The sequence below is a fragment of the Phyllostomus discolor genome, chromosome 4 (genome assembly GCF_004126475.2).
Source record: "Phyllostomus discolor isolate MPI-MPIP mPhyDis1 chromosome 4, mPhyDis1.pri.v3, whole genome shotgun sequence".
In the NCBI taxonomy this organism is placed as follows: Eukaryota; Metazoa; Chordata; class Mammalia; order Chiroptera; family Phyllostomidae; genus Phyllostomus; species Phyllostomus discolor.
Genome location: NC_040906.2, coordinates 53543627 through 53567187, shown reverse-complemented (window position 1 = coordinate 53567187; position 23561 = coordinate 53543627). Strand labels below are relative to the sequence as shown.

General features: G+C 38.0%; 1 protein-coding gene across 1 annotated transcript in view; it reads right to left on the bottom strand.

Annotated features, from left to right (window-relative positions):
* ABCB11 (ATP binding cassette subfamily B member 11) overlaps positions 1–16209 on the bottom strand; it is an 85761-nt gene extending 69552 nt beyond the window's left edge. Inside the window, 5 exon segments of the mRNA XM_036023345.1 lie at positions 10009–10247; positions 11028–11079; positions 14429–14450; positions 16118–16136; positions 16138–16209. Of these exon segments, the coding sequence (XP_035879238.1) occupies positions 10009–10247; positions 11028–11079; positions 14429–14450; positions 16118–16136; positions 16138–16194 (389 nt within the window). The 5' untranslated portion in view covers positions 16195–16209.
* Positions 16210–23561: the final 7352 nt, after the last annotated feature.

The following is a 23561-nucleotide window of genomic DNA, read 5'->3' as shown; positions in this document are numbered from 1 at the left end:
CTTCAAAAAAGAGAGAAAATGTTAAGGCTCACAAGTAGAATTAAGCTACCAAAGATTACATTTGTGGGTGCAGAGGAATTTAAAATATGTGTATTTGTGTTTCTATTAAATATGGTTAAAGCATTTTATCTATGTAGAATTATAATGAATCCAACAAAATCCCTGAATAGATCTCATGGTACCAATCACAGCCAAGATGCCTATCCCCTTCAGTTTTAGAGGCAGAGATGCTAGGGGTATGAAGTAATGAATATGCAGTTGTTGGGAGCTCGGGGACCCTAGATGGCAGCCCAATGCTCTGTCCACTGAGGCCCCCTTCACTCAGGCTCCTTGTGCAGTGATGGAGCAATCATAGCTCCAGAACAATTTTCAAAGGCCAGGCAGGTATCTAAAAAGACCCCGGCAGAGAGGTGTGTGCTGTAAATCAGGAGGCTTACTCTTCCTGCTTTAGGAATCAAAGCAAGCTTTTCAAGTCCACCATCTCAGAGTGACACTGTGAGGAAATTGAGTGTCATCTCGCCACAGAGGCAGAAAAACACTTCACTAGCATAGTCCTGCTGACTACAGCCCAGGAAGCTTCACTCTCCAGGGCAGTTTCCAAGGTGGGAGCCAAAGAACTTGTGGGAAACGGCAAGAAAGCTCTGCAGCATTTTCCAGCACAACTGTCGTGCTGCGGCACAGGGTTTGGGATTGACAGGGGAAGAAGCAGGGACAGGAGGACACAATTATTCTGTGATCTCTTTCAGGAAATAAGGGATTTTAGAATTAGAAAATTAACATATTGGTGGATGACAATCCTGATTTTCAGGGACAAGCTAAATGATATGGAGTCCATTTCTTTAGAAAATTAGAAAACATCATCTTCGTCATTGATGCTCTCACACAATATGCTTTCTGCATTCTCTCGGGACTTCCTTTTGTGACCAAACTTGAATGTTCTCCCCCTCTACTGAACTCAAACCAAGTATCAAAGTAGAATTCATTTTATTCACAACAAACTATTATCCATGATGGATTTTATGCTACCTTGCACTATTATTCAATGTCTTTATTAAATACATTTTTATATATGAGTTTTAGCTGCTTGCTCATACTGCCTGAAGCGTGGTACAATATCTTCCACGTTGTAGGTACACAATAAATGTCTCTTGACTTTGCTCTGACTTTTGAAATACTAACGAGGAAGGGAATAATTGTCTTGGTCAACCTCTGATAATCTCCAAACCAGCTAATATGTCTGTGTTCACCACATTCCCAGTTTTTCATGATGATTTAAGTGAACCCAAAAATGAACAAGGTCTAGAAAAACATAAACTTATATATAAGTATCCACAGCCAGAGGCTAACTATCTCTGTATGGAGCTATCATGTAATATTATGAGTAAAGCCTTCTAATGTATAAAGGAGTCCATACTTTAGTTTTCTGTTTGTGAAATGAAATTGGCTATCCCAAAACAGAAACCTATGAGCATTTGTCAAAAAGTTTTACTTAGACTTCCCGTAGTGCATTCATTCTATAGACACTCCAAGCAGAGGTGATAAAGTGCCTGCCATGAAAAACACAGCTGCCAGTTATAAACAAACTTATGTGGATTTAGAGAACTGAGCACTGAGCCAGCCCCAGGAATTACTGAGGCCAAGTTCAGGAGAATTATGTCACTGCCAAGTGGTGTGAATAAGGACATGTGTCGTTCATGATTCTTTTCACTCCTGAGACACCCCAGAGATAAATGGTTAACTCATTTCTATTTTATACTTGGGAAGAAAAAGTTATCTGTTTTAGAGACTACTTGAGAATATTTCTGGAACTACAGGACAAACATATCAGAACTAACAAGAAGGAAAAGAGCGGGTTGGCTTAGTTCCTTTGACTGCACATCCAACTCTTCATGATCTGTGTGGTGGGAAGATCTTGTGATGTTGGAAAGGATTATATAATTGTGCAGGTGATTTGGATCCCAGAAGGGGCACATTTTTTTAACAGCAAAATTAACTTACATCTACTTGAATAAATTAAGTTTCCTTTGACTCATTTGTTGAAGAGAGAAGAGGGGAGAGAGACATCAATTAGAAGGAAAGAGATATTTTACAAATTATTAATATATGAGGATTCTTACCTTGCTTTTCCTAACAAAATAAGTGCATCATAAGGTTGAATCACTCAATTTACACCTCAAGGTTTCAGATTTACTAAAGCCATAGGCTTTTCATTTAAAATACCTAGGAGGTCATTACAACAAGTTGCTTTGCTTGCTAAGGAGTTTTTGTTTTGGTGGTTCCATGGTGTGTAGACATAACTCTGACATGTTAGAATGAACATCAGTGTCAGCTCTAAACTGAGCATCACGAGCTGGCAGAAATGTGTTCATGTCCTAGTTTCAGGATGCTGGAGGCTCTATATTGCTTAATGTGAAGGACATTGACCTATGAGTAAATGGCTTGTCCCTGGCTAAAGTTGCTAGAACATCCATACAGTAGGTAGCATATTTCTAGAATAGCTAGATGTTAATTTCAGAGAGTCCACAACAATTTTTTTTTACCTGGGAAGCTATTTTTGTTTATTTTTAATCAAATGTTTTATTTTGAGATAAGGATAGATTCACAAGCAAGTATAGCTAATACAGAGAGATTAACCCTTTTCCCAGTTTTTTCCCCGTTGGTAACATCTTGGGAAACTATAAGACAATATTACAGTCAGGATGTTGAGATTGGTTAATCAAAATCAAAACATTCTCATTAGCACAAGGATTTCTCGTGCTGCCCTTTTATTTCCACACATGCTTTCACCTGGCCCCACTCCTCCCTCACCCACTGGCTACCATTCATCTGTTCTCACTGTAGTTTAGTCATTTGAAAAATGTTGAATGGAATTACACAGAATGTAACCTTTTGGGATTGGCTTTTTTTTCAGTCAGCATAATGCTTTCAAGTTTCATAAATATCTCATTTCTTTTTATTGTTAAGTAGTATTCCATGGCATAGATGTATCAATTTATACATCTATAGGTGAGTTAATTAACTCATCTATTGAAAGATGTCTGGGGTGTTTCCATTCTCTGTCTATTAGAAATAAAGATTTTTATAAAGCTTCTATTTTTTTTTTTACATTTAAGTTCATTTCTCTGGAATAAATCCCCAAGAGTAGAATTGCTGGGTCATATAATAGTTGCAAGTTTAGCTCCTAAAAAATTGCCAAACTATTTTTCAGAGTGGCCACACATTTTACACCCCCACCAAAGTATGAGTGATCCAGTTCCTCCACGTCCTCACCAGCAGTTGGTGTTACCACTATTTTTTCAGTCATTCTGATAGATGTACGAGGTCGGTCCAGAAAAAGTACAACCATCATTAATATAACGAGAACAGTTTGTGCAACATAGGTGTAACCTGGAAGCCAAGAAGAGTGGACTAGAATGCACATGTGTGAATAATAACAACTTCACTGTACTAGTCAGTTGAGAGGAGGCAGACACCATTGAGTGAGTGTGTGTACTGTGTGGCCGTGGCATTTAAAATGAGCAAGTAGAGCAACAAATCTGCATCAAATTTTGCATTAAGCTTGAACATTCCTCTGCAGAAACTATCTGGATGAAGGCTGCAGCTATGGGCAACTGGTGATTGGCGGTTTCATCACAACAACACGCCCACTCATGTACAGCTTTTTGGCAAAACATCAAATCACCCAGGTGACTCAGCTTCACTACAGCCCTGATTTGGTACCCTGTGACTTCCGGCTTTTCCGAAAACTAAAATCACCTTTGAAAGGGAAGAGATTTCAAACCAGCAATGAGATTCAGGAAAACAAAACAGAGCAGTTGATGGCAACTGGGAGACCTGTGTTAGGTCCCAAAGTACCTACTTTGAAGGGGACTAAGTATCATTGTCCTGTGTACAAGGTTTCTTCTATCTTGTATCATCTTCAGTAAGTCCCCATTTTCACAGTGCATGGCTGGATACTTTCTGGACAGATCTTGTATACTAATATCTTATTTTTCTCTGAATTTGCATTTCCTAACCCCCTACTAATGTTGCTGAACATCTTTTTCATGTTCTTATTTGCCATCTTTATAGCCTTAGTGAAATGTCTGTTCATGTCTTTCCCCATATTCTAGATTTATTTTAACAATTGTTTTGAGAATTGTTTAGCCTTCTAGGTCCTAATTCTTTGTTAGATATATAATTTACAAATATGTTCTCCCAGTCTGTAGTTTGCCTTTTTATCCTCAAAACAAGGTCTTTTGCAGACCAAGGCTTTAAATTTTGATGATGTCCAAAGTATCAATTTTTCTTTTTTTAAAATTTTATTTAAATTGTTGTTGCAGTACAATTTTCTATCTTTTACTCCCCATCCCAACCCACCCACCCAGCCCTCCCCTCCTCCCTCCCATTTCCACCCACCCCTAGTTTTTATCCATGTGTCCTTTATACTCATTCCTGTAAACCCTTCCCCTTTTCCCCTGAAATTTTTCCTTTGAAGTATTATTGTTGGTTTCAAGTTTAAGAACTCCTTTGCTAGCTATAGACCTGAAAATGATCTCCTATGTGTTTTCTTAAAGTTTCACTGTTTATTTTTTTTACATTTAAGTTTATAATCCACTTTGAGCTAATTTCTGTGTAGGTTCATTTTGATAGTACTTATTTCTGCACCATTTGATGAAAACTTTATCCTTTCCTCATTGAACTGCTTTGCTTTTCACCCCTGCCCACAAGCAGCCACCTCTGCATGGGCCTGAGTCCTCTTCTGCTCTGCTCCTCTGTCCATCCCATGCTGCCCTGGTTGCTATGGCATGGAATTTCTTAAAACTGGGTATGTAGTTTCCTCACACTTGGTTCTTCTTTTCCAAAATTTTTTTACATACTCTAGTTCTTTTTCATTCTCATGTAAATTTTAGAGTAATCTTGTCTATATCTACAAAAAATCTTGATGAGATTTTGAAAGAAATTGTATTAAACCTGTACATCAATTTTGGGAACTGACATCTCTACTGTATTGAATCTTCTGGTTAATTAACACAGTGTGTCTCTCATTTAGGTCTTCTCTGAATTCTCTCATCAGCATTTTGCCTTTCTCAGCATACAAATCCTGTACACGTCTTGCTAGAATTATACCTAAATAAAAATTTTTAAGCAGTTGTAAATGGCATTGTGTTTTGAATTTTGGTACCCATTTGTTTGTTGCTAGTATATAAAAATATTATTGGATTTTGTGTGTTTATCTGGTATTCTATGACCTTGCTGAACTCACTTATTGGTTCTAGGAAATTTTTGTAGATTCTTTGGGATTTTCTATGTTGAAAATCATGTCACCTGCCAATAAAAATGGTTGTATTTCTTCCTTTACATCTTTGAATTTTTGATTGTAGTAAAAAAAAATATATATAACAACTCTTTCTGCCTTAACCATTGTTAAGCATACAGTTCAGTAGTGTTAAGTATTATATCAGTATTTTTTTTTACCTATTTCCTTCCTTATTGCACAGGCTAGGACTTCCATCTGCTTTCTTGAGGGAATAGTAATCTGTGTTTTCTTTTTTGTAACACCTTTGTCTGGTTTTGGTATCAGAGTAATATTAGCTTCATAAAATGAATTGGGATGTATTCCCTCCTATTATCTGGAAAATAATGTATAAAATTGTGTTATTCTTTAAACATAGGTCGAATTTTACAGTGAAAACATATAGGTCTGGAGATTTCTTCCTTTTTGTTTTGGAGTTTTTAAATTCCCTAATAGTTAGGACTACTCAAATTACTTATATCATATTGGATGAACTATGGTAGTTTGTGTTTTCAAGCAATCAGTTCATTTCTCCAAGTTTTCAAATTTAAGTGTTTGTATTTGTTTATAGCTCTTCCTTATTATCCTTTAGCCGTGATCTCATCTTTCATCCCTAATATTGGTAATTGTGTCTTCTCTCTTTTTTCTTTGCCAGCCTTGCTAAAGGTCTGTCAATATCATTGGTCTTTTTGAAGAATCAGCTCTTTGTTATATTGATTTCCTATATTGTTTTTCTGTTTTTTATCTTTCTTATATTTTCTCATCTGCTGGCTGTTTATCTTCACAAAGAAAAGCCAAATTAATAAACCTTTAGATAGATGGACCAAGGAAAAAATAGAGAAGATTCTAATAGTTAAAAATCAGAAATGAAATAAGAACATTACTATTAACTTTACAGTATTAAAAGAATTATAAGGGAATATTTGAAACAATTATATGTCAACAAGTTAGATAATTTGGATGAAAGGCAAAAATTCTTAGAAAGCACAAAGTTACTGAAACTGATGCAAAAAGAAATAAGACATCAGACTAGATCAATAACAGGTAAAGAAATTGAATCAATAATTTAAAAACTTTCAAAAAAGAAAAACCCAAGATTAGAAGGTTTTATGATAAATTTTACCAAATATTTAAAGAATTAATACCATCTCTTCACAAACTTTTCCAAATTCATTCTTTAAGGTCAGTATTACCTGACACTAAAAGCAGACAAAGACAGCACATAATGTAATTATGATGTGCCTTGGTCTGTGCTTCCTTGGGTCCAACTTCTTTGCAACTCTCAGAGCTTCCTGGACTTCTGGGTGTCTATTTCCTCTGCCAGATTGGTGGGGCAGGGTGGGGAGGTGAGGAGGATTCCTTCATTACTTGTTCAAATAAGTTTTTGATTTCTTGGCCTTCGTCTTTTCCTTCTGGCACCCCTATGATTCAGATGTTGAAACATTTAAAGTTGTCCCAGAGGTTCCCAAGCCTGTCCTCATTTTTTTGAATTCTTGTTTCTTCATTCTGTTCCAGTTAAATGTTTATTTCTTCCTCCTAGTCCAAATCATTGACTTGAGTCCTGATTTCCTTCCCTTCATAGTTGGTTCCTTGTATATTTTTCTTTATTTCACTTTGCATAGCCTTCACTTTTTTCTCTATTTTGCAGCCATAATCAACCATTTCTGTGAGCATCCTGATTACAAATGTTTTGAATTCTGAATCTCATAAGTTGGCTATCTCTTCATTGCTTAGTTCTATTTTTGGAGTTTTGATCTGTTCTTTCACTTGTGCCATATTTCTTTGTCTCGGTGTACCTGTCACATTGTAAAGGTTGGAGTCTTAAGTATTTACCAGGATGAGGCAACCCACGTGGCTGTGCTGTGGTGCTGTATGTGGGGCAGGGCTCCGAGAGGAACAATGCCACTTGCTTGGCTCTCAGCCAGCTTTCAGTCACTTCTTTGCTACCACAAGTAAATTGGGCCCTTCTGGTGCTAACTCCTAGGTCAGTGAGTTCTAGGACCCTGTGGGTCTCTCAAACTAACTCTCCTGTGAAGGTGGGAGATTTTCCTGCTGCCTCAACTCCCACAGGTTTTTACAGCCAGATATTTTGTGGCTTTATTTCCCCATGCTGGAACTCTGGGTAACATGATCTGTCTCACTCCCCAGTTGTTCCTCCCAGTTTAAATGCACTTAAATGTGGGACTGCCAGCCATTGCCTTGCCGAGAGTCCTCTCCACTCAGATGCCCATCTCCACCCCTCCTACTAGTCTGGATGAATATTTCTTCTTTAATTCCTTGGTTATCAGACTTCCATACAGTTCAATTTTCTGGAAGTTCTTTTTTTTTGTTTTTTTTTTTAAATTCGTTGTCCTTCTTTTGGTTACGCAAGGAGGCAAAGTGTATCTATTTACTCCTCCATCTTGGCTGGAGCTCCTCATCTCTTTCAGTCTTTAACCTCATTGTTGGACTATTCTGAGCAATTAAATTCTGATAAGATAATCAGGAGGCCTAATTTTCTGTAATCCTTTTCAGCATTATTCAGTAAAAGCCATTTAAAAGGCTTTAGCCTATTAATTCCATCCAATAGATATTTGGAAGCCAATATAATGAAAGAGAAAAACTAGCTCCTACCATTACACATTCATGCTTAAGTGATAAAATCATGAGTTGGTTTGTATATAACAAGAGTAATTCATCTATTATAATAGGTGGAGATATTGTACTCTTAATGATATACTTTTTTCTCAAGAAAACAAGTTGCAAAGAGTTGGGTAATTTGGGAGGCATATTAACTACTTACAGATAGGAAAATGTCCTCTCCCTTCTCCCCTGTTCCACCCAACTCCATTTTTGCAGTGATCACTCTACATAAAAGCTAAACAAATGTATTAATTCAGAGGTGTAACAGTATTTATGTCAGTGACCATAATAACTCACAATTAAGGTATTTAACTCATCAACAGAGTTCCTGGTAATGGAATGGCCCAACAAAGATATGGTCTACCCAATTTCAGTTATCATATAGAATTTTTTAAGGATAAATATTCATTTACATGTTTGGTATCATGTGGATTCAGCTAAAGCCAGTGAATTTCTGAAAGCCCCTATTTCTTTTGCACTATTTGCTCACCTTAGAGTATATGATCTAGTAAGGGTGAGTAAAGTGTGAGTCATGAGTAGCCACAGTGAATTCCTCTCTAATGGATGTTGGTGATACAGAATTAAAGGTAGATTTATTCTTTAATTCATCTAATAGACCGTTATAAGCACTTGGTCTCAAATTTTGGTCTCCCTAATAGTTATTTCCAAATTTTTAAATATAGCAGGATAGACTTACAGAAATTTTCCCTTGAAAAAAATTTATCTTCATGACCATTGTAAAGATGTGGATCTATTTACATTGCACACAAGTCTGAATGTGTTTTTTTCAAAGGAGGAAGGGATTAACTTTGCACTTTGTTGTCATTTCACTCTGTAAAAAGCAGTTCATCTCTGTCCTCCACCATAAATGACTTAAAGAACTGTCACAGGAGATAGTCTCTCTTTTACACAAACTGTTCTGAATCTTCTAAATTTAGAAAAAACATACATATTTAGGTTTTAGAAAATGTATTTCTAATGAGTAGGCTTAGCAGTTTTCAAAGGGCAATTCTGCATATTTTATATTGTCCTATGCTTTTCTATCTAGCAGTAACCAAAATTGCAACTACATACTCATTTGAACAGTCATTGATTTAATGATGGTATCAGAGATAAGAACTATGACTCTTAACCACTGTATCCTTGACACTTTCTCAACTTTCAGGTATAGTTGGTGTTTTAAAATTTTTGGTTGAATGAGTAAATAAAAAGAATACCCTAAATAGTAGGTAATATTATGGAAAAGAGTCAATGATTTAGAAGGATTTTATATAATTTGGAATTAAGCCTGTAGAAAAATTTTTAAATGAAGGTAAAAAATATAAATTCATTTGGAAAGTCATTCAGAGTGTCTTTCTAACCAGAATGTGCCCTGCCCTTGGTCCTCAAACCTGAGTCTATGTGTTCATACATGCAAATGAGCTTGTTATGACCCTGAGGCAGTGTGAGGCAGGCTGAAAAGTCCATGCCATAACAGTGAGTCAACCTGTGCACTCTACGGACTCACTGATTACAAGTTAGCCTGTTGGGCTTATCACTAAGAGCACCCTGAGCTTTGGCTAATTCTGCATGGCTTCCTCCTGTTCACTACCCCGTAGCACTCTTGAAAGAAACTCAACTACTAACCAAGACCAGTGGTCCCTATTCCAAGTCCTGAGGCACACTAATGAAATTCTCATTGTATAGAAAAGGCTTGGGATCTAGTGGATCATTAGTCATGGCCACAGAAGTTAGGGAACAGGAGAGAGTTACCCCCCCCCCCAAAAAAAAGAAGTCTTGGATATGAAACATGACATGGGACTCAAGTAAAATTCATGGGCCATCTTCTTTGGCATTAAGTATTGGTAGTCCCATCCTCGAGTCTATAGTCTAAAAAGTGGTTTAATTTAGGTGATGTATTTAATGGACAATTTCCAGTTATGTTTTTCTGCTAGGATTTTAAAATGTGGTAGGATAGAGAACCTCAGGTCAGAGTAATTTGTAGAAATATGGGTAATGTTTTCTCTATCTTAGATACCATTCCAGCTTAGTCAATAAGTCCCCTTTACACATTATTGAATTACAATTTAAAATGTCAAAAAAGAAGTAAAAAATACAAAATCACAGCCTACCCGCAACGCGTTCCATTTGTCACATTCTGGTTGAGGGAGCTGTTGGTCCACACTATGGTGTTATTTACACATGCTTTTCCAGGGATCTGGAGTTCTTGTAATTCATTTTCATACTCAATAAAAACATCTGTCATGGTGCCAAAAATGAGTAGCACTCCTGGATGGGCTAGTCCATGGAGAAATGCACATATACTTCCCACAGACATCAGCCAAATGTCAGTCGCTGAAGCAAATCGGAACTTAAAAAACAAAGGATTCAGAGATCATCTATGGGTGCAAAGCAGGAGAGGTAGAGGACTATTTAATGTTAGTTACTCCATTCTGATAAACAGTATTCAACACTAATCTTTGTGTGATCCTCTTAATGAACAATAGAGTTCTCACTAATTTTATCAAAATAAATGGTGTATCAATTGTCTAGAACATTAGACTCTTACCTTATCTGTCCATGTTATTTCTTTCCTGGTTTCTGAATTGACTTTTTAATTTTTTAATATCAGGAGCTGACTTTAGCTCTTAGTTATTTGTCCACAACTTAAGTGAGACACAATCACCAGCACTGATGCCATTGCCATGCGTACCTATTGTGTGGGGCATTCAGCAATAGTTTGAATTTTCTCCCAGAACTAATACTGACAATGAAGAGTGCCCACTTGTGTCTAAAAATGACTCTACTCTGAACAGATTTGGAGAAAATACTTATACTATGTAATTTCTAAACTCTTGTTATAGTAATAAATATACATGATATGATTACTGTGATGATTCTCCTTACTAAAATAATCGTAAACCTAGTAATTATTTTACAGGACACTTTTCTAATCCATCTGATGTGTTTGATCAGCACTATTTTTCTAATTGTTAGTCAGCTATGTTATCACATAGACAAAGCTTATGACTGAAAAAGTGATCACTATAGTTGAAAACCTGCCAATATGACTAATGATTTAATACTTCCTCCATGGTCTGAACAATTCATAGTTGCAACACTATGTCCTATATTGGCACAGTTTTATTACCAATTGAAAGAAGCCAACTTGACTGCTGTCACCTTTCTTCTCATTTTGTAACCTGAGGAGAAAAAAAATAGGGATTTACAGACTAGCATTTCTAAACAATGAAAAATTCTCCTTAGATGGTGATTTTATGAATCACTCCTTCTCTTCTTTTTTTCACTCCTCACCTGAAGATATGTTTATTGATTTTAGAGAGAGAGGAAAAGAGAGAGAGAGAGAGACATCAATCTATTGTTCCACTTATCGATGCATTCGTTGGTTGATTCTCGGATGTGCCATGACAGGGATTAAACCTGCAACCTTGGTGTATCAGGACAGTGCTCTAACCAACTGAGCTGCTGGCCAGAGCTATGAGTCATCTTCAGTAAGAAATGAAAGCCTCCCCCTGGCTGAGAAATTCTTGCCAAACAGTTTACCATTAAAAACAAGATTTTGTTCTTCAAGATGTTACCATCTTCTGTACAGCTGTATATAGAGAGAATTCAGTATAGCTATATATCATGTTCGTAGAGATTCACTGAGGTTTTCTAAAGGAACTGAAAGAAAATAAAAAGTACTCTGTACACTCAGTTATACTAATAATAACTATTGGATTCATTATTGATAGTTGTGTATTTATTGCCATTTTAAGATTCATAGTTTTGATCTTTTTCTTAAATAAGTCCCTTTAACAGTTCATATAATAATGGTTTGGTGATGATGAACTCCTTTAGCATAAACTAAGTAAGTAAGCAGAACAGAAACAGAATCATTAATTTGGAGAACATTGGGATGGTGGCCAGTGGGGTCTGGTGGAATGGGGGACAAGGTGAAGGGATTAAGAAGTACAAATTGGAAGGTACATAATAGAAAGAGGGATGTTAAGAGCAAGTATAGGAAATGGGGTAGCCAAAGAACTTATATGCATGACCCATGGACATGAACTAAGGAGGGGGAATTGCCAGACAGAATGGGGTGCTGGGTGGAGGGGGGCAAGGGTAAAAATTGGGGGAACTGTAATAGCATAATCAAAAGAAAAAATAACTATTGGAGTTCAGTCTTGACTTCACGTATTTCTACATACATTTCCTTGTGGGTAAATTGAAGTGGTTGGATTAGCTGATTTAAAACATCCTTATAGCATTTTAAAAATTTTACAACTACATTAAATAATATTGATATGATAAAAAGTTCCCCCTAAACTTCCATACTTTCCATAAAATTATACTTTCTTAGTATCTCTTACTTATTTTATTTCTCATAAAATTATACTTAAACCATCTTTGACCTTCTCAACTCCAGGAATCTCTACTTCAGCTGAGTCATTCATTCATGGATACACCCTGGACCTTGATTTCACCAGGAACTACTCTACTCCACTCCATCGCATGCAGGGACAGTTCAGGCATTTTGTTTTCTTGCTTCCTTCCCCCTTCCACAGCTATTTGTCATTCAGTTGAGACATACAGTCCTTTAAGCCCTTTACCTACTTATAATTGCTAAACCTCATCAAGATTTTGCTTCCTTCCCGATGAATTCCTGATCCCACTATCTGCCAATTGAACCACACTCTCAATATCACCTTCAATCAATCATTTTCCCCAAACCCTTCTGTGGAAACTCCATCTTTGCATCCATCCAGCATGTTTGCCCTCTTCTCCTGAAACAGGCTACTAGGCCAACTGGAGACAACTTCTCTGGTCTAATGCTAAACACATGCCATGTTTAGCATTTGCTAGCCCTGAGTTTGTCTTAAAGAAACCCAAGTCCTGGAGAAACATTCAAGGCCCTCCGTGGTCTGGTCAACTGGATCTCTCACCTTGTCTTCTTCTACTGCATTCCAGTTCTCACCATCTGAGCCACCTGGCCTCTTTGCTAACTTTGTCCATGCCAAATTTATTTCCACCCTATGGGCATTTGCAACATTTGCTATTTCCTCTTGCCAGAATGCTGTCTCTTCAGATGTGTACATGGCCAATTCCCTCACCTCCTTCGGATCTTTTCCCTCAAAAGTCACCTTCTCAATGAGGCCTTCCCTGGTCAAAGTCATTAAAATGCCAATTTCTCCCCACATCATTTCATAACTCCATTCCATGTTTACTTTTCCCTTTGTAGAAAATAGTGATCAATTATAACTAGTTACCATGCTATATGTTTTATCTATTTATGGTGTTTATTATGTCTTCCTCACTAAACTGCAAGCTCTTCAAGGACAGAGATTTTTGCCTAATTTGTTCTTTTCTGTACATCAGCACTAATTTTAGTGTCTGATACCTAGTAGACACTCAATATTTGTGAAATATTGATTGTGAAATAATGAATGAATGAACGAATGAATGAGTATGGTCTCCAGCCTTAGCTCAATCCAAACTCTGTACTTCATCCCTCTAGCGATTCTTCCCTTCTTTCTCCTCAGCAACTTTATCAAACTTTCACACTTATCTTTTCATCCTACATTATCACATCTCTTAGGAGATAGATTCATCTCTCCTCTAGAACTTACTTATGTTCTTGAGAAATACTTAAGTTCTTAAGAATTTACTTAAACTTCCTGCTCAGTCTCTCATCACCTTTCATCTACATTTTCATGTCTTTCCCACCCAGTGTAATTCTTCTAGGCCCAGGCTGGTCCTACCACTTCCTACTACAAACTAATGCTGCCACACCCAACCCCTCCATGAGTTACTTAGAATTTCTTAAATACCTTCACCTGTCCCTTTCCACCACTTCTATTATAACACCTTGCTTGGCTCCTCCCTTCTGTCTTCTAAATTAGACTCATGTATTCTTGCTCTCTTGTCAAAGTATAACTAATTGATATTTGTTTTATATGAGAATTTTAACTAAAGAGGAATATCAATTAATTAAGGTTTAGGTTTCTCCTATTTGCTTGTGAGGACAATCTGGGTCTTACGTACCTCCCCTGTACTATGAAATCATAATTGTCCCAACTTTCTTCTACTGTTTATGTCAGAATTCTGTACTGTTCCTGGATATACAGGGGAGATTTGGACCTAGACTAGAAGGGATATTCCAAAAGGTTTTTGAAATCAAATTATATATAGTAAATCTAAAGAGAACAATAAGGATTATCTATACCACTTATAGGAAGTACAACATACATAAAAATTTTTTTCTGCCCTGGCTGGTGTAGCTCAGTGGGTTGAGTGTGGGCCTGTGAGCCAATGGGTCACCAGTTCAATTCCCAGTCAGAGCACATGCCTGGACTGTGGGCCAGGTCCCCAGTAGGGGTTACATGGGAGGCAACCACACTTGATGTTTCTGTCCACTCTTTTCTCCCTCCTTTACCCTCTATCTAAAAATAAAGAATAAAATCTTAAAAAATATCTTTTCTTTTCTGTGCCTTTTATAGGAAAATTGTAGAATTATTCTAGAAAAGATGCATTGTTGAAATAGTCACTTACCGTGAATTCTTATCATTGTTATCTGTTAGAAAAAAAAACAATGCATAAGGCAGTTAATAATGACAAAATATAACATAATCATTAACGATTTTGCTCTGGGAAAAAATTCCTATAAATTATTTTTGTCCATGAAACATAGCAAAATGATTATTTGCTTTTTCTCCTTTCTCTTATTCTTTCTTTACATATATATGAAGATGGTATTCTTTCAGGATTAGGACTGCTGGCTTGAGTACATTTCTGGACTTTTTCTAGGATATGAAATGTATCTTCTGAATATCAGCTGGAGACCAACGTTTCTAAATTAGCTGAAGAAGATATGATTTTTGGAAGTACCATATCAAAAGACAAAATCAGATCCATTTGCTATTATGGCACCCCTTGCTGAGCAGGCCTATGACCTTATTAAACATGACTGCCATTTTACTCTTCTGAACTTATGACCCCAGGACTGGAAATTACAGTAAAGTGAGAACAGAACATAACTAATCACTCCCCACAGCCACAGGCAGAAGATAACATTGGAGCAAACTGCAGCTTATGCAAAACCACCCAAAACCTCCTTTGTTGCAATGCTCCCAACAGCCCATGGCCCATGCAACAGCAATCCCCCATACTTTTATAATCCAATAAAAGCTCAAAGCTCCCACCCATCAATGCTGGTGTATCTCTTCATACCCTGCCCCCTTCCACTCTTGGAAAGTGAGTAAAAACTTTACTCTCTGAATTTTCTTTTCTTTGTGAATTCTGACATGGCCCATGTCCCCGACCACCCTAATACCAAGTAAAATGAATATTTATTTACTATTTGGTTCTTTAGAAACATCAGAATTTATCTATTTAAAATTTATACCACAAACTAACTATGCAGTATGATGCCATTGATATTCACATACGAGTAGAAGCTATGGGATTGAGCAGCATATTATTTTTCCCAGCATAAATCAGAGCAGGTGGAGGGTAGGAAGTAAAAGGGCCTGGGGTAGAGAAGCCACAGGGAAAGGAACCCAAGTTGCCAATGCCAACCATTACCATAGGATAGCACATCCTAATTCTCCTGGCATTTTAATTTAATGTAAGTAAGAATAAAGAGCCATCATAGTATAGATAGAGATTAATGCAGGTTTGGGAAACAGAGAGAACTGGATTAGGATTATGGCTCCATTATTAGTCATGTGATCTTTGCCAAGTCTTGAAAAAATTTATCCAAGTCTCAGTTTCATAAAATCATAAGATTTGTTTAAAAAATAAGACTTGCTTAGAATCATCTGTGCTCATTATATGCTGGTACTAGCCCCCTTCCATTCTGGCCAGCATGGTCCTGGTACAGTTCCTCTCAGGGGGCAGTGCTTGCTGAACACTTACTACTCTAATTAGTTATTACAATGTATGAATAAAGGTAATAATAATAGCCAATGTTGGAAAAACCTGGCTCTGCCTAGGAAAGAGATTATTTATAGATTAGATAATGCACTCACCCATATTTTGTACATTTTTACCATAATATTTTCAGACATTCCATTACATGGATTCTGGGGAGCAGCACCCATTCATGTATGAGAAACATGTTCAGTAATAGTTCTAAATATTGTTGATGGTTTCTCTGCCCCTTGAAACCTCACTGGCTTGTCCCACTTTTGTTCTAAGCTGTCTTTTTACAACAGGAAGTGAGAGAAAAAGGCCACTTACATGACCCATCTGACTCAAAAACCGTGATTCTCCTCTCCAAATTTCTTCACGCTGCGAAGAATTACTGAGTCAGACATGTAACTGCAGCCAGTAACCCTATAAGATAAAATAAAAGAATGATTACAATTATCCCTTTTTTAACTAAGTAGCAAAACATAGAACAATTTGGTTCAAGAAAAAACCTTCACTAACAATCTCATAAAAAGATTGTTTAGTGATTAATAACCCCATGAAAGGGAATAATGATTAGGAAAGATAAACCCAAACCATTGATTATAGATTTCTCACACTGATGAATGGACAGTTGCTTTTTTAGCTATCTGTTCTTTCAGCTTATCTGTCTTTTTTTCCTTTCTTCCTTTCTTCTATCATTAAAAAGAAAAATAACTATGCCCTGGCCAGCATGGCTCAGTTGCTTAGGCATTGTCCTGTAAGCCAAAATGTCACCAGTTCAATTCCCAGTCAGGACACATGCCTGAGTTGTGGTTCAGTGCCCAGTTGGGGCACATGCAAGAGCAACTGATCAGTGTTTCTCTCCATCTCTCCCTTCCCCTTTCTGGAATCAATAACATAATTTTTTTTAAATACACTGGAAGTGCACAACCAATTGGCAAAATTTTGGGGTCAATATCTGACCAATGACACGCAAATACCAGTGGGCAACCTTCAGAGCTCCTTTGTAAATAAAGTTCCTAGATCCAGGATGCAGCAAGTCCAGTGTGGACCAGAACTGCTATCCAACTTATTTTAGAAAACAACCTGGCTGGCGTAGCTCAGTGGATTGAGCGCGGGCTGGGAACCAAAGTGTCCCAGGTTCGATTCCCAGCCAGGGTACATTCCTGGGTTGCAGGCCATAACCCCCAGCAACCGCACATTGATGTTTCTCTCTATCTCTCTGCCTCTATCTCTATCTCCCTCCCTTCCCTCTCTAATAATAAATAAATAAAATCTTTAAAAAAAAAAAAAAAGAAAACAAGTATAATCTTGGCATCAAAACAAAAATGTTATAAAAATCATAAATACTTTTCAAAATAGGTTTAAAACCATTAAATAAGTTGTTAAATATCATTCAGAAGTTTTCATTATATGAAAATATATAATGAGCAATGTTAATTCCAAGAATGCAGTGATTGTTCAATGTAAAACTATTTTGATTACTTTGATATAAGCAGAAAAGTATTCAATAAAAATAAAAATCCATTATTGATTTTTTAAAAGATTTTATTTATTTTTAGAGAAAGGGGAAGAGAGGGAGAAAAAGAGGGAGGGAAATATTGATGTGTGAGAGATATATCAATTGGTTCGTCTCCCATGCCCCCAACTGGAGACCAGGTCCACAACCCAGGCATGTGCCCTGACTGGGAATCGAACCAGTGGCCATTCCCAGGCCAACACTCAATCCACTGAGGCACACCAGCCTGGGTGATTTTTAAAATCTTACAAAATTAGAAAAATTATTATTTTGCACCCCAATGAATAATTTTTGGAAAATGATCAGCAATGAATACTAAAATCATTCATTGAAATACTGGCAAAGAGTAAATATCTAATATTGCAAAGTGTTATGAAGATGTTTTATCCTCATAGCATCATCATGCTCTTCAGCCAGGGACCACCAGGAATACACCTGTGGTTAAACAATTTGGATTTCTTGTTGCAGCAAGAGAGAACACACTGTGGGAAACTATAGGTAGCTCAGTAAATGGATGTTAGGAAGAACAATTATAGGACATGGGGCTTTAGTTAGGTGATTTGGGAGAAGGTCCAATGAAGTGGAGGTTGCTCCAGATTGGATGCTATCAGAAAGCCAGAGCAGTTTTATGACTGGGTAAAGAAATAGTAGTCATTTATTTAGCAGAAGAGAGGGATGTTTGTTTTTTTGTGTGTTGCACAGTGATCTTATTTTGTCCTGTGCAACATTATGAAATGGGCTTGCTTTTTCTCATTGTATCCTGGCCTCAGAGTGGCCTTGTCTGAGGTTGATGGGATGGTTAATTTTATGTGTCAATTCAAGTGGGCAAAGGGATACCCAGATAACTGGTGAAACATTATTTTTGGGTGTGTCTGTGAGGATATTTCCAAAAGATATTATCATTTGAATCAGTAGAAGATCTCCCTCACCAGTGTAGATGGGCACCATTCATTCAATCTTTTGAAGGCTTGAACAGAACAAAAAGGCAGAGAAACTGAGGGTAGAGAAATCAAATAGACGTTTTTCCATAGAAGATATCCAAACGGCCAACAGGTAAATGAAAAAAATACTCAACATTCATCATAAGGGAAAGGCAAATCAAAACCATAATGAGACATCACCTCACATCTGTTAGAATGGCTATCATCAAGAAGGCAAGATAAGTGTTGGTAAGGATACAGAGAAAGGGTACTCTTGTGCACTGTTGATGGGGGTGTGAATTGGTGCAGTCACTGTGAAAAACAGTATGGAGGTCCCTCAAAAAACTAAAATACAAATACCATATGATCCAGAAATCTATTTTCTGTGTATATATTCAAAGGAAATTAAAATAGAATATCAAAAAGATATCTATAGTCCCAAGTTCATTGCAGAATTATTCATAATAGTCAAGATATGGAAATCACCTAAGTGTTTGTCAATGGATAAGTGGTTAAAGAAGATGTGGTGAATATATATATAAACAATGGAATATATTCAGCCATGAGAAAGAATGAAATACTGCCATTTGTGATAGTATGAGTGAATCTTGAAGGCCTAATGCTTAGTGAGATAAGCCAGACAAAGAAGGAAAATTATTGTGTTATATCATTTATACGTGGAATCTAAAAAAGGTGAACTCACTGACTTCCAATCAAGAAGGCCACATAGGCAGACATGGGCTTGATTCGTTGCACAACCACAACAAAATTAAAACTAAAATATAGAACAACCATCATTCAAACTGACAGAATTGAGTTGAATGGGGGTCTGACAACTGTAGAATTAAAGTAAACACATCCATCCAGACTGGTAGAGAAACACAGATGTGGAATGGGCTTGTCCCACATCCACATGTGGTGGATGAAAATTTGGAAAGGGATATCTTGGAGTGAGGAGTCCCAGCCCCACATCAGGCCCCCAGTCCAGAGTTCCAGTGCTAGGATGGTAAGTCCCCAAAACTTCTGCCAGCAAACACCAGTGGGAATTGAGTCAGTGGAGGAAACTTCTGCAGTTTCTCTTAAAGAGTCCACACACCGGAGATTAAAACCCTTGTCTGAGGTATCATTGGCAAATATGTTTTCCCATACAGTTGGTTCTCTTTTTATTTTAATACTGTTTTATTTAGCTGTGCAGAAGCTTTTTATTTTGATGAGATCCATTTCTTTATTCTTTCCTTTATGTCCCTTGCTCTGGGGGACATATCAGTAAAAATGTTGCTGCGCAAGATATCTGAGATTTTCCTGTCTATGTTCTCCTCTAGGACTTTAATAGTGGCATGGCTTATATTTAAATATTTTATCCACTTTGAATTTATTCTTGTGTATGGTGTAAATTGGTGCTCAAAGCAACAAGCTACAAGTGTTGGAGAGGTTGTGGAGAAAAAGGGACGCCAGTACACTGTTGGTGGGATTGCAGACTGGTACAACCACTATGGAAACAGTATGGAATTTCCTCAGAAAACTAAAAATGCAACTGCCTTTTGACCCAGCAATTCCACTGCTAGGATTATATCCTAAGAACCCTGAACAACCAATCCAAAAGAACCTATGCACCCCAATGTTCATAGCAGCACAATTACAATAGCCAAGTGTTGAAAGCAACCTAGGTGCCCATTAGTAATGAATGGATCAAAAAACCATGGTACATTTACACATGGAATTCTATGCAACAAAAGAAAGAGAACTCCTACCCTTTGCAACAGCGTGGATGGAGCTGTAAAGCCTATGCTAAGCAAATAAGCAAGCGTGGAAAGAACAATACCCGATGATCTCACCTTTACATGAACCTAATCAACAAACCAAAGAAGCAATTAGAATATAACCAAAGACACTGAAATAGAGAACAAGCTGATAGTGTTCAGAGGAGAGAGGGAAGGATTTCAGGGGAAAAGGGGCAGGTTTACAGGAACAAGTATAAAGGACACATAGTCAAAAACTAGGGGGTGGGTGAAATGAGAGGGAGGTAGGGAGGGCTGGGCAGGTGGGCTGGGATGGGAGTAAAGATAGAAAATTGTACTTGAACAATATTAAAATAAAATAATAACAATAATAAAGAACCCACACAGTGGACTCACCTACACAGACTTACTCCCTCTGGGCTCCTGCACCAGGGAGGTGGCTTGAGATGCACCAGTGGCATGCAGGGGAAGCTGAGGTATCAGACATCAAAGCGGGAAGAGGCCATTGTTCCCATTTCTGGACCTGTCCCCCACAGAGGGTGGCAGACTGGTGTCATATCTAAGATTCTATCAACCTGGCTAACACTGTTGAACCCACCTTGGAAATTCCCAGAGACTCTATCCCACCCAACTTACAAGCCCACCCAAGCTGCTTTTCCATAGAACAAACAAGCAGCAGCTGGCCTCAGTGAGCTCCAGATCCGTAACTAGCATGCCTAGATTCACAGATTGGCTTTGCTTGGGAATCCCCAAGCCCAGCATAAGTAGCAGCCATCTCAGATTGCTTTATACTCAGGGCAAGGTGGCCCTGGGCAAAAACACAGGTGGGTGCTGACCTTGGCCTATACCACCCAGGAAACGCTAGGGCTAGTGCACCCAAGTACAAGCTAGAGACAACATTGGAGCACCATCACCTTGCCCCTGCACAGCTGATCCTCCACAGAGGGTGAAGGTTGGTGTTCAGTGTCACAGCCAATCGTTACAGCTGGCTGGCCTGGGTAAATCCCTCCCATTGATCTGCCAAAGCAACCAAGGCTCAACTACAAGAGGAGGATATACTCAGCCCACACAAAGGGCACACCTCAAATACCCAGCTTGGATGGTAGGGGAGGCTGTGCCCCTGGACCATATAAGACACCTACTACATTAGGCCACACTACCAAGACACGGAGTCAAAGCATCTCTACCTAATACATAAAAACAAACATAAGGAGGATGCAAAAATGAGGAGATAAAAAAAAATGGTCCAAATTATAGAACAAATCAAAACTCCAGAAAAAGAGCTAAATGTAACAGAGAGAAGCAAGCTATCAGACATGGAGTTCAAAACATTGATTATAAGGATGCTCAAGGAACTTAGTGAGAAGCGCAATAGCATAAAAAAGATCAAGTCAGAAATGAAGGATACACTAATTGAATAGAGAATAATTTATAGGGAAACAACAGTAGAGTGGATGAAGCTAGGACTCAAATCAGTAACAAGGAACATAAGGAAGCAAAAAACAACCAATCAGAACAAGAAGAAGAAAAGAGAATCTAAAAATCAAGGATAGTGTAAGCATCCTGTAGGACAACTTAAGCAATCCAACATTCACTTCATAGGGATGCCAGAAGGAAAAGAGAAAGAGCAAGCAATTGGAAATCTACTTGAAAAAATAACAAAAGAAAACTTCCCTACTTTGGTAAAGGAAATAGGCATGTAAGTCTAGGAAGCACAAAAAGTCCCAAACAAGATAGTTGCAAAGAGGCCCACTTCAAGACACATCATAATTAAAATCCAAAGGTTAAAGAGATGCAGAGGTGGAGGGTTGTGGGAGAATGGGTGAGAGGTGAGGGGATTAAGAAATACAAATTAGTAGTTATAGATTAGCCATGGGGATGTAAAGTACAGTGTAGGTAAGAGAGTAGCCAAAGAACATACACACATGACCCATGGACATGAACAAGTTTGCAGGGATTATCTGAGGTGTGGACACCTCAGACAGGTGCTGGGTGGAGGGGAGAAAAAGGGGATAAATCAGGAAAACTAATAGCATTATCAATAAAATATAATTTTCAAAAAAATGTGAGTTCATAGAAACAGGACAGAATGGGGATTAGCTGAGGCTGGTGGATGGTGGAGTTGGGGAGATGTTGTTAAAGGTACAGACTTGCAACTAGAAGATGAGTGAGTTTTGGAGATCTAGTACACAGCATAGTGATTATAGTCAAGAATACTATGTTGTATACTTCAAAACTGCTGAGACTAGATATTAAATGTTCTTACCACAAAAATGAAATGATAATTTTGTGACTTGAAAGAGGTGTCAGCTAAAGCTATGGTGGTAATCATATTGCAATATATCAATTCAATATGTTGCATTAAACTTACACAATGTTGTATGTCAATTACATCTCAATAAAAACTTAAGTAATTTTAGGACTTTGGGCCAAGATGGAGGCATAGGTAGACACACTGTGCCTCCTCACACAACTAAAAGAAAGAGAACAACATTTTAAAAACAAAAAACAATCAGAACCGACAGAAAATCAAACTGTATGGAAATCCAACAACCAAGGAGTTAAAGAAGAAACACTTATTCAGACCAGTAGAAGGGGCAGAGTCACGGGCAGCCAGGCAGAGAGGACTCACAGCAAAGAAGCAGCTGGTGGACTCAGCGAGGTGGCATATTGTGGAGGGGCACGGTGCTCAAGGCGGCTGGTGGACCTGGCGGTCCCACTTTCATGAGCAGATGAACCAGGAGAAACAACTGGGGAGCAGGATGGACTGCTCAACCCAGGGCCCCAGTGTAGGGAAATAAAGCCTCAAACCACCAATTAAAAACACCTGTGGGGGTTGAGGCAGCAGCAGGAAAAACTCCCAGCTTCACAGGAAAGTTCGTTGGAGAGACCCACTGCGTCCTAGAATGTACACAAACTCACCCACATGGGAATCAGCACCAGAAGGGCCCAATTTGCTTGTGGGAAGTGGGGGAAGTGACTGAAAGGTGGCAGAGAGTGGAGTAAGCACCATTGTTCCCTCTTGGGCCCCTCCCCCACATACAGTGTCACAACCCAGCAACTGGGTTGCCCTGCCCTGGTGAACATCTAAGGCTCTGCCCCTCTCTATGTAACAGGTGTGCTGAGAAAAAAAAAAAATGGCCCAAATAAAAGAACAGATCAATACTCCAGAAGAAATGCAACTAAGCAATGAAGAAATAACCAACCTATCAGATGCACAGCTCAAAACACTGGTAATCAGTATGCTCACAGAATTGGTTAAATTTGGTTGCAAATTAGATGAAAAAATGAAGCCTACGCTAAAGGAAAATGTACAGGGAACCAATAGTGATGGGAAGGAAACTGGGACTCAAATCAACAATTTGGAGCAGAAGGAAGAAATAAACAACCAACCATAACAGAATGAAGAAACAAGGATTCAAAAAAAATTAGAAGAGGCTTAGGAACCTCCAGAACATCTTTAAACATTCCAATATCTGGATTATATGGGTACCAGAAGGAGAAGAGGAAGAGCAATAAGTGGAAAACTTATTTGAACAAATAATGAAGGAGAACTTCCCCAATCTGGCAAAGGAAATATTCCAGGAAGTCCA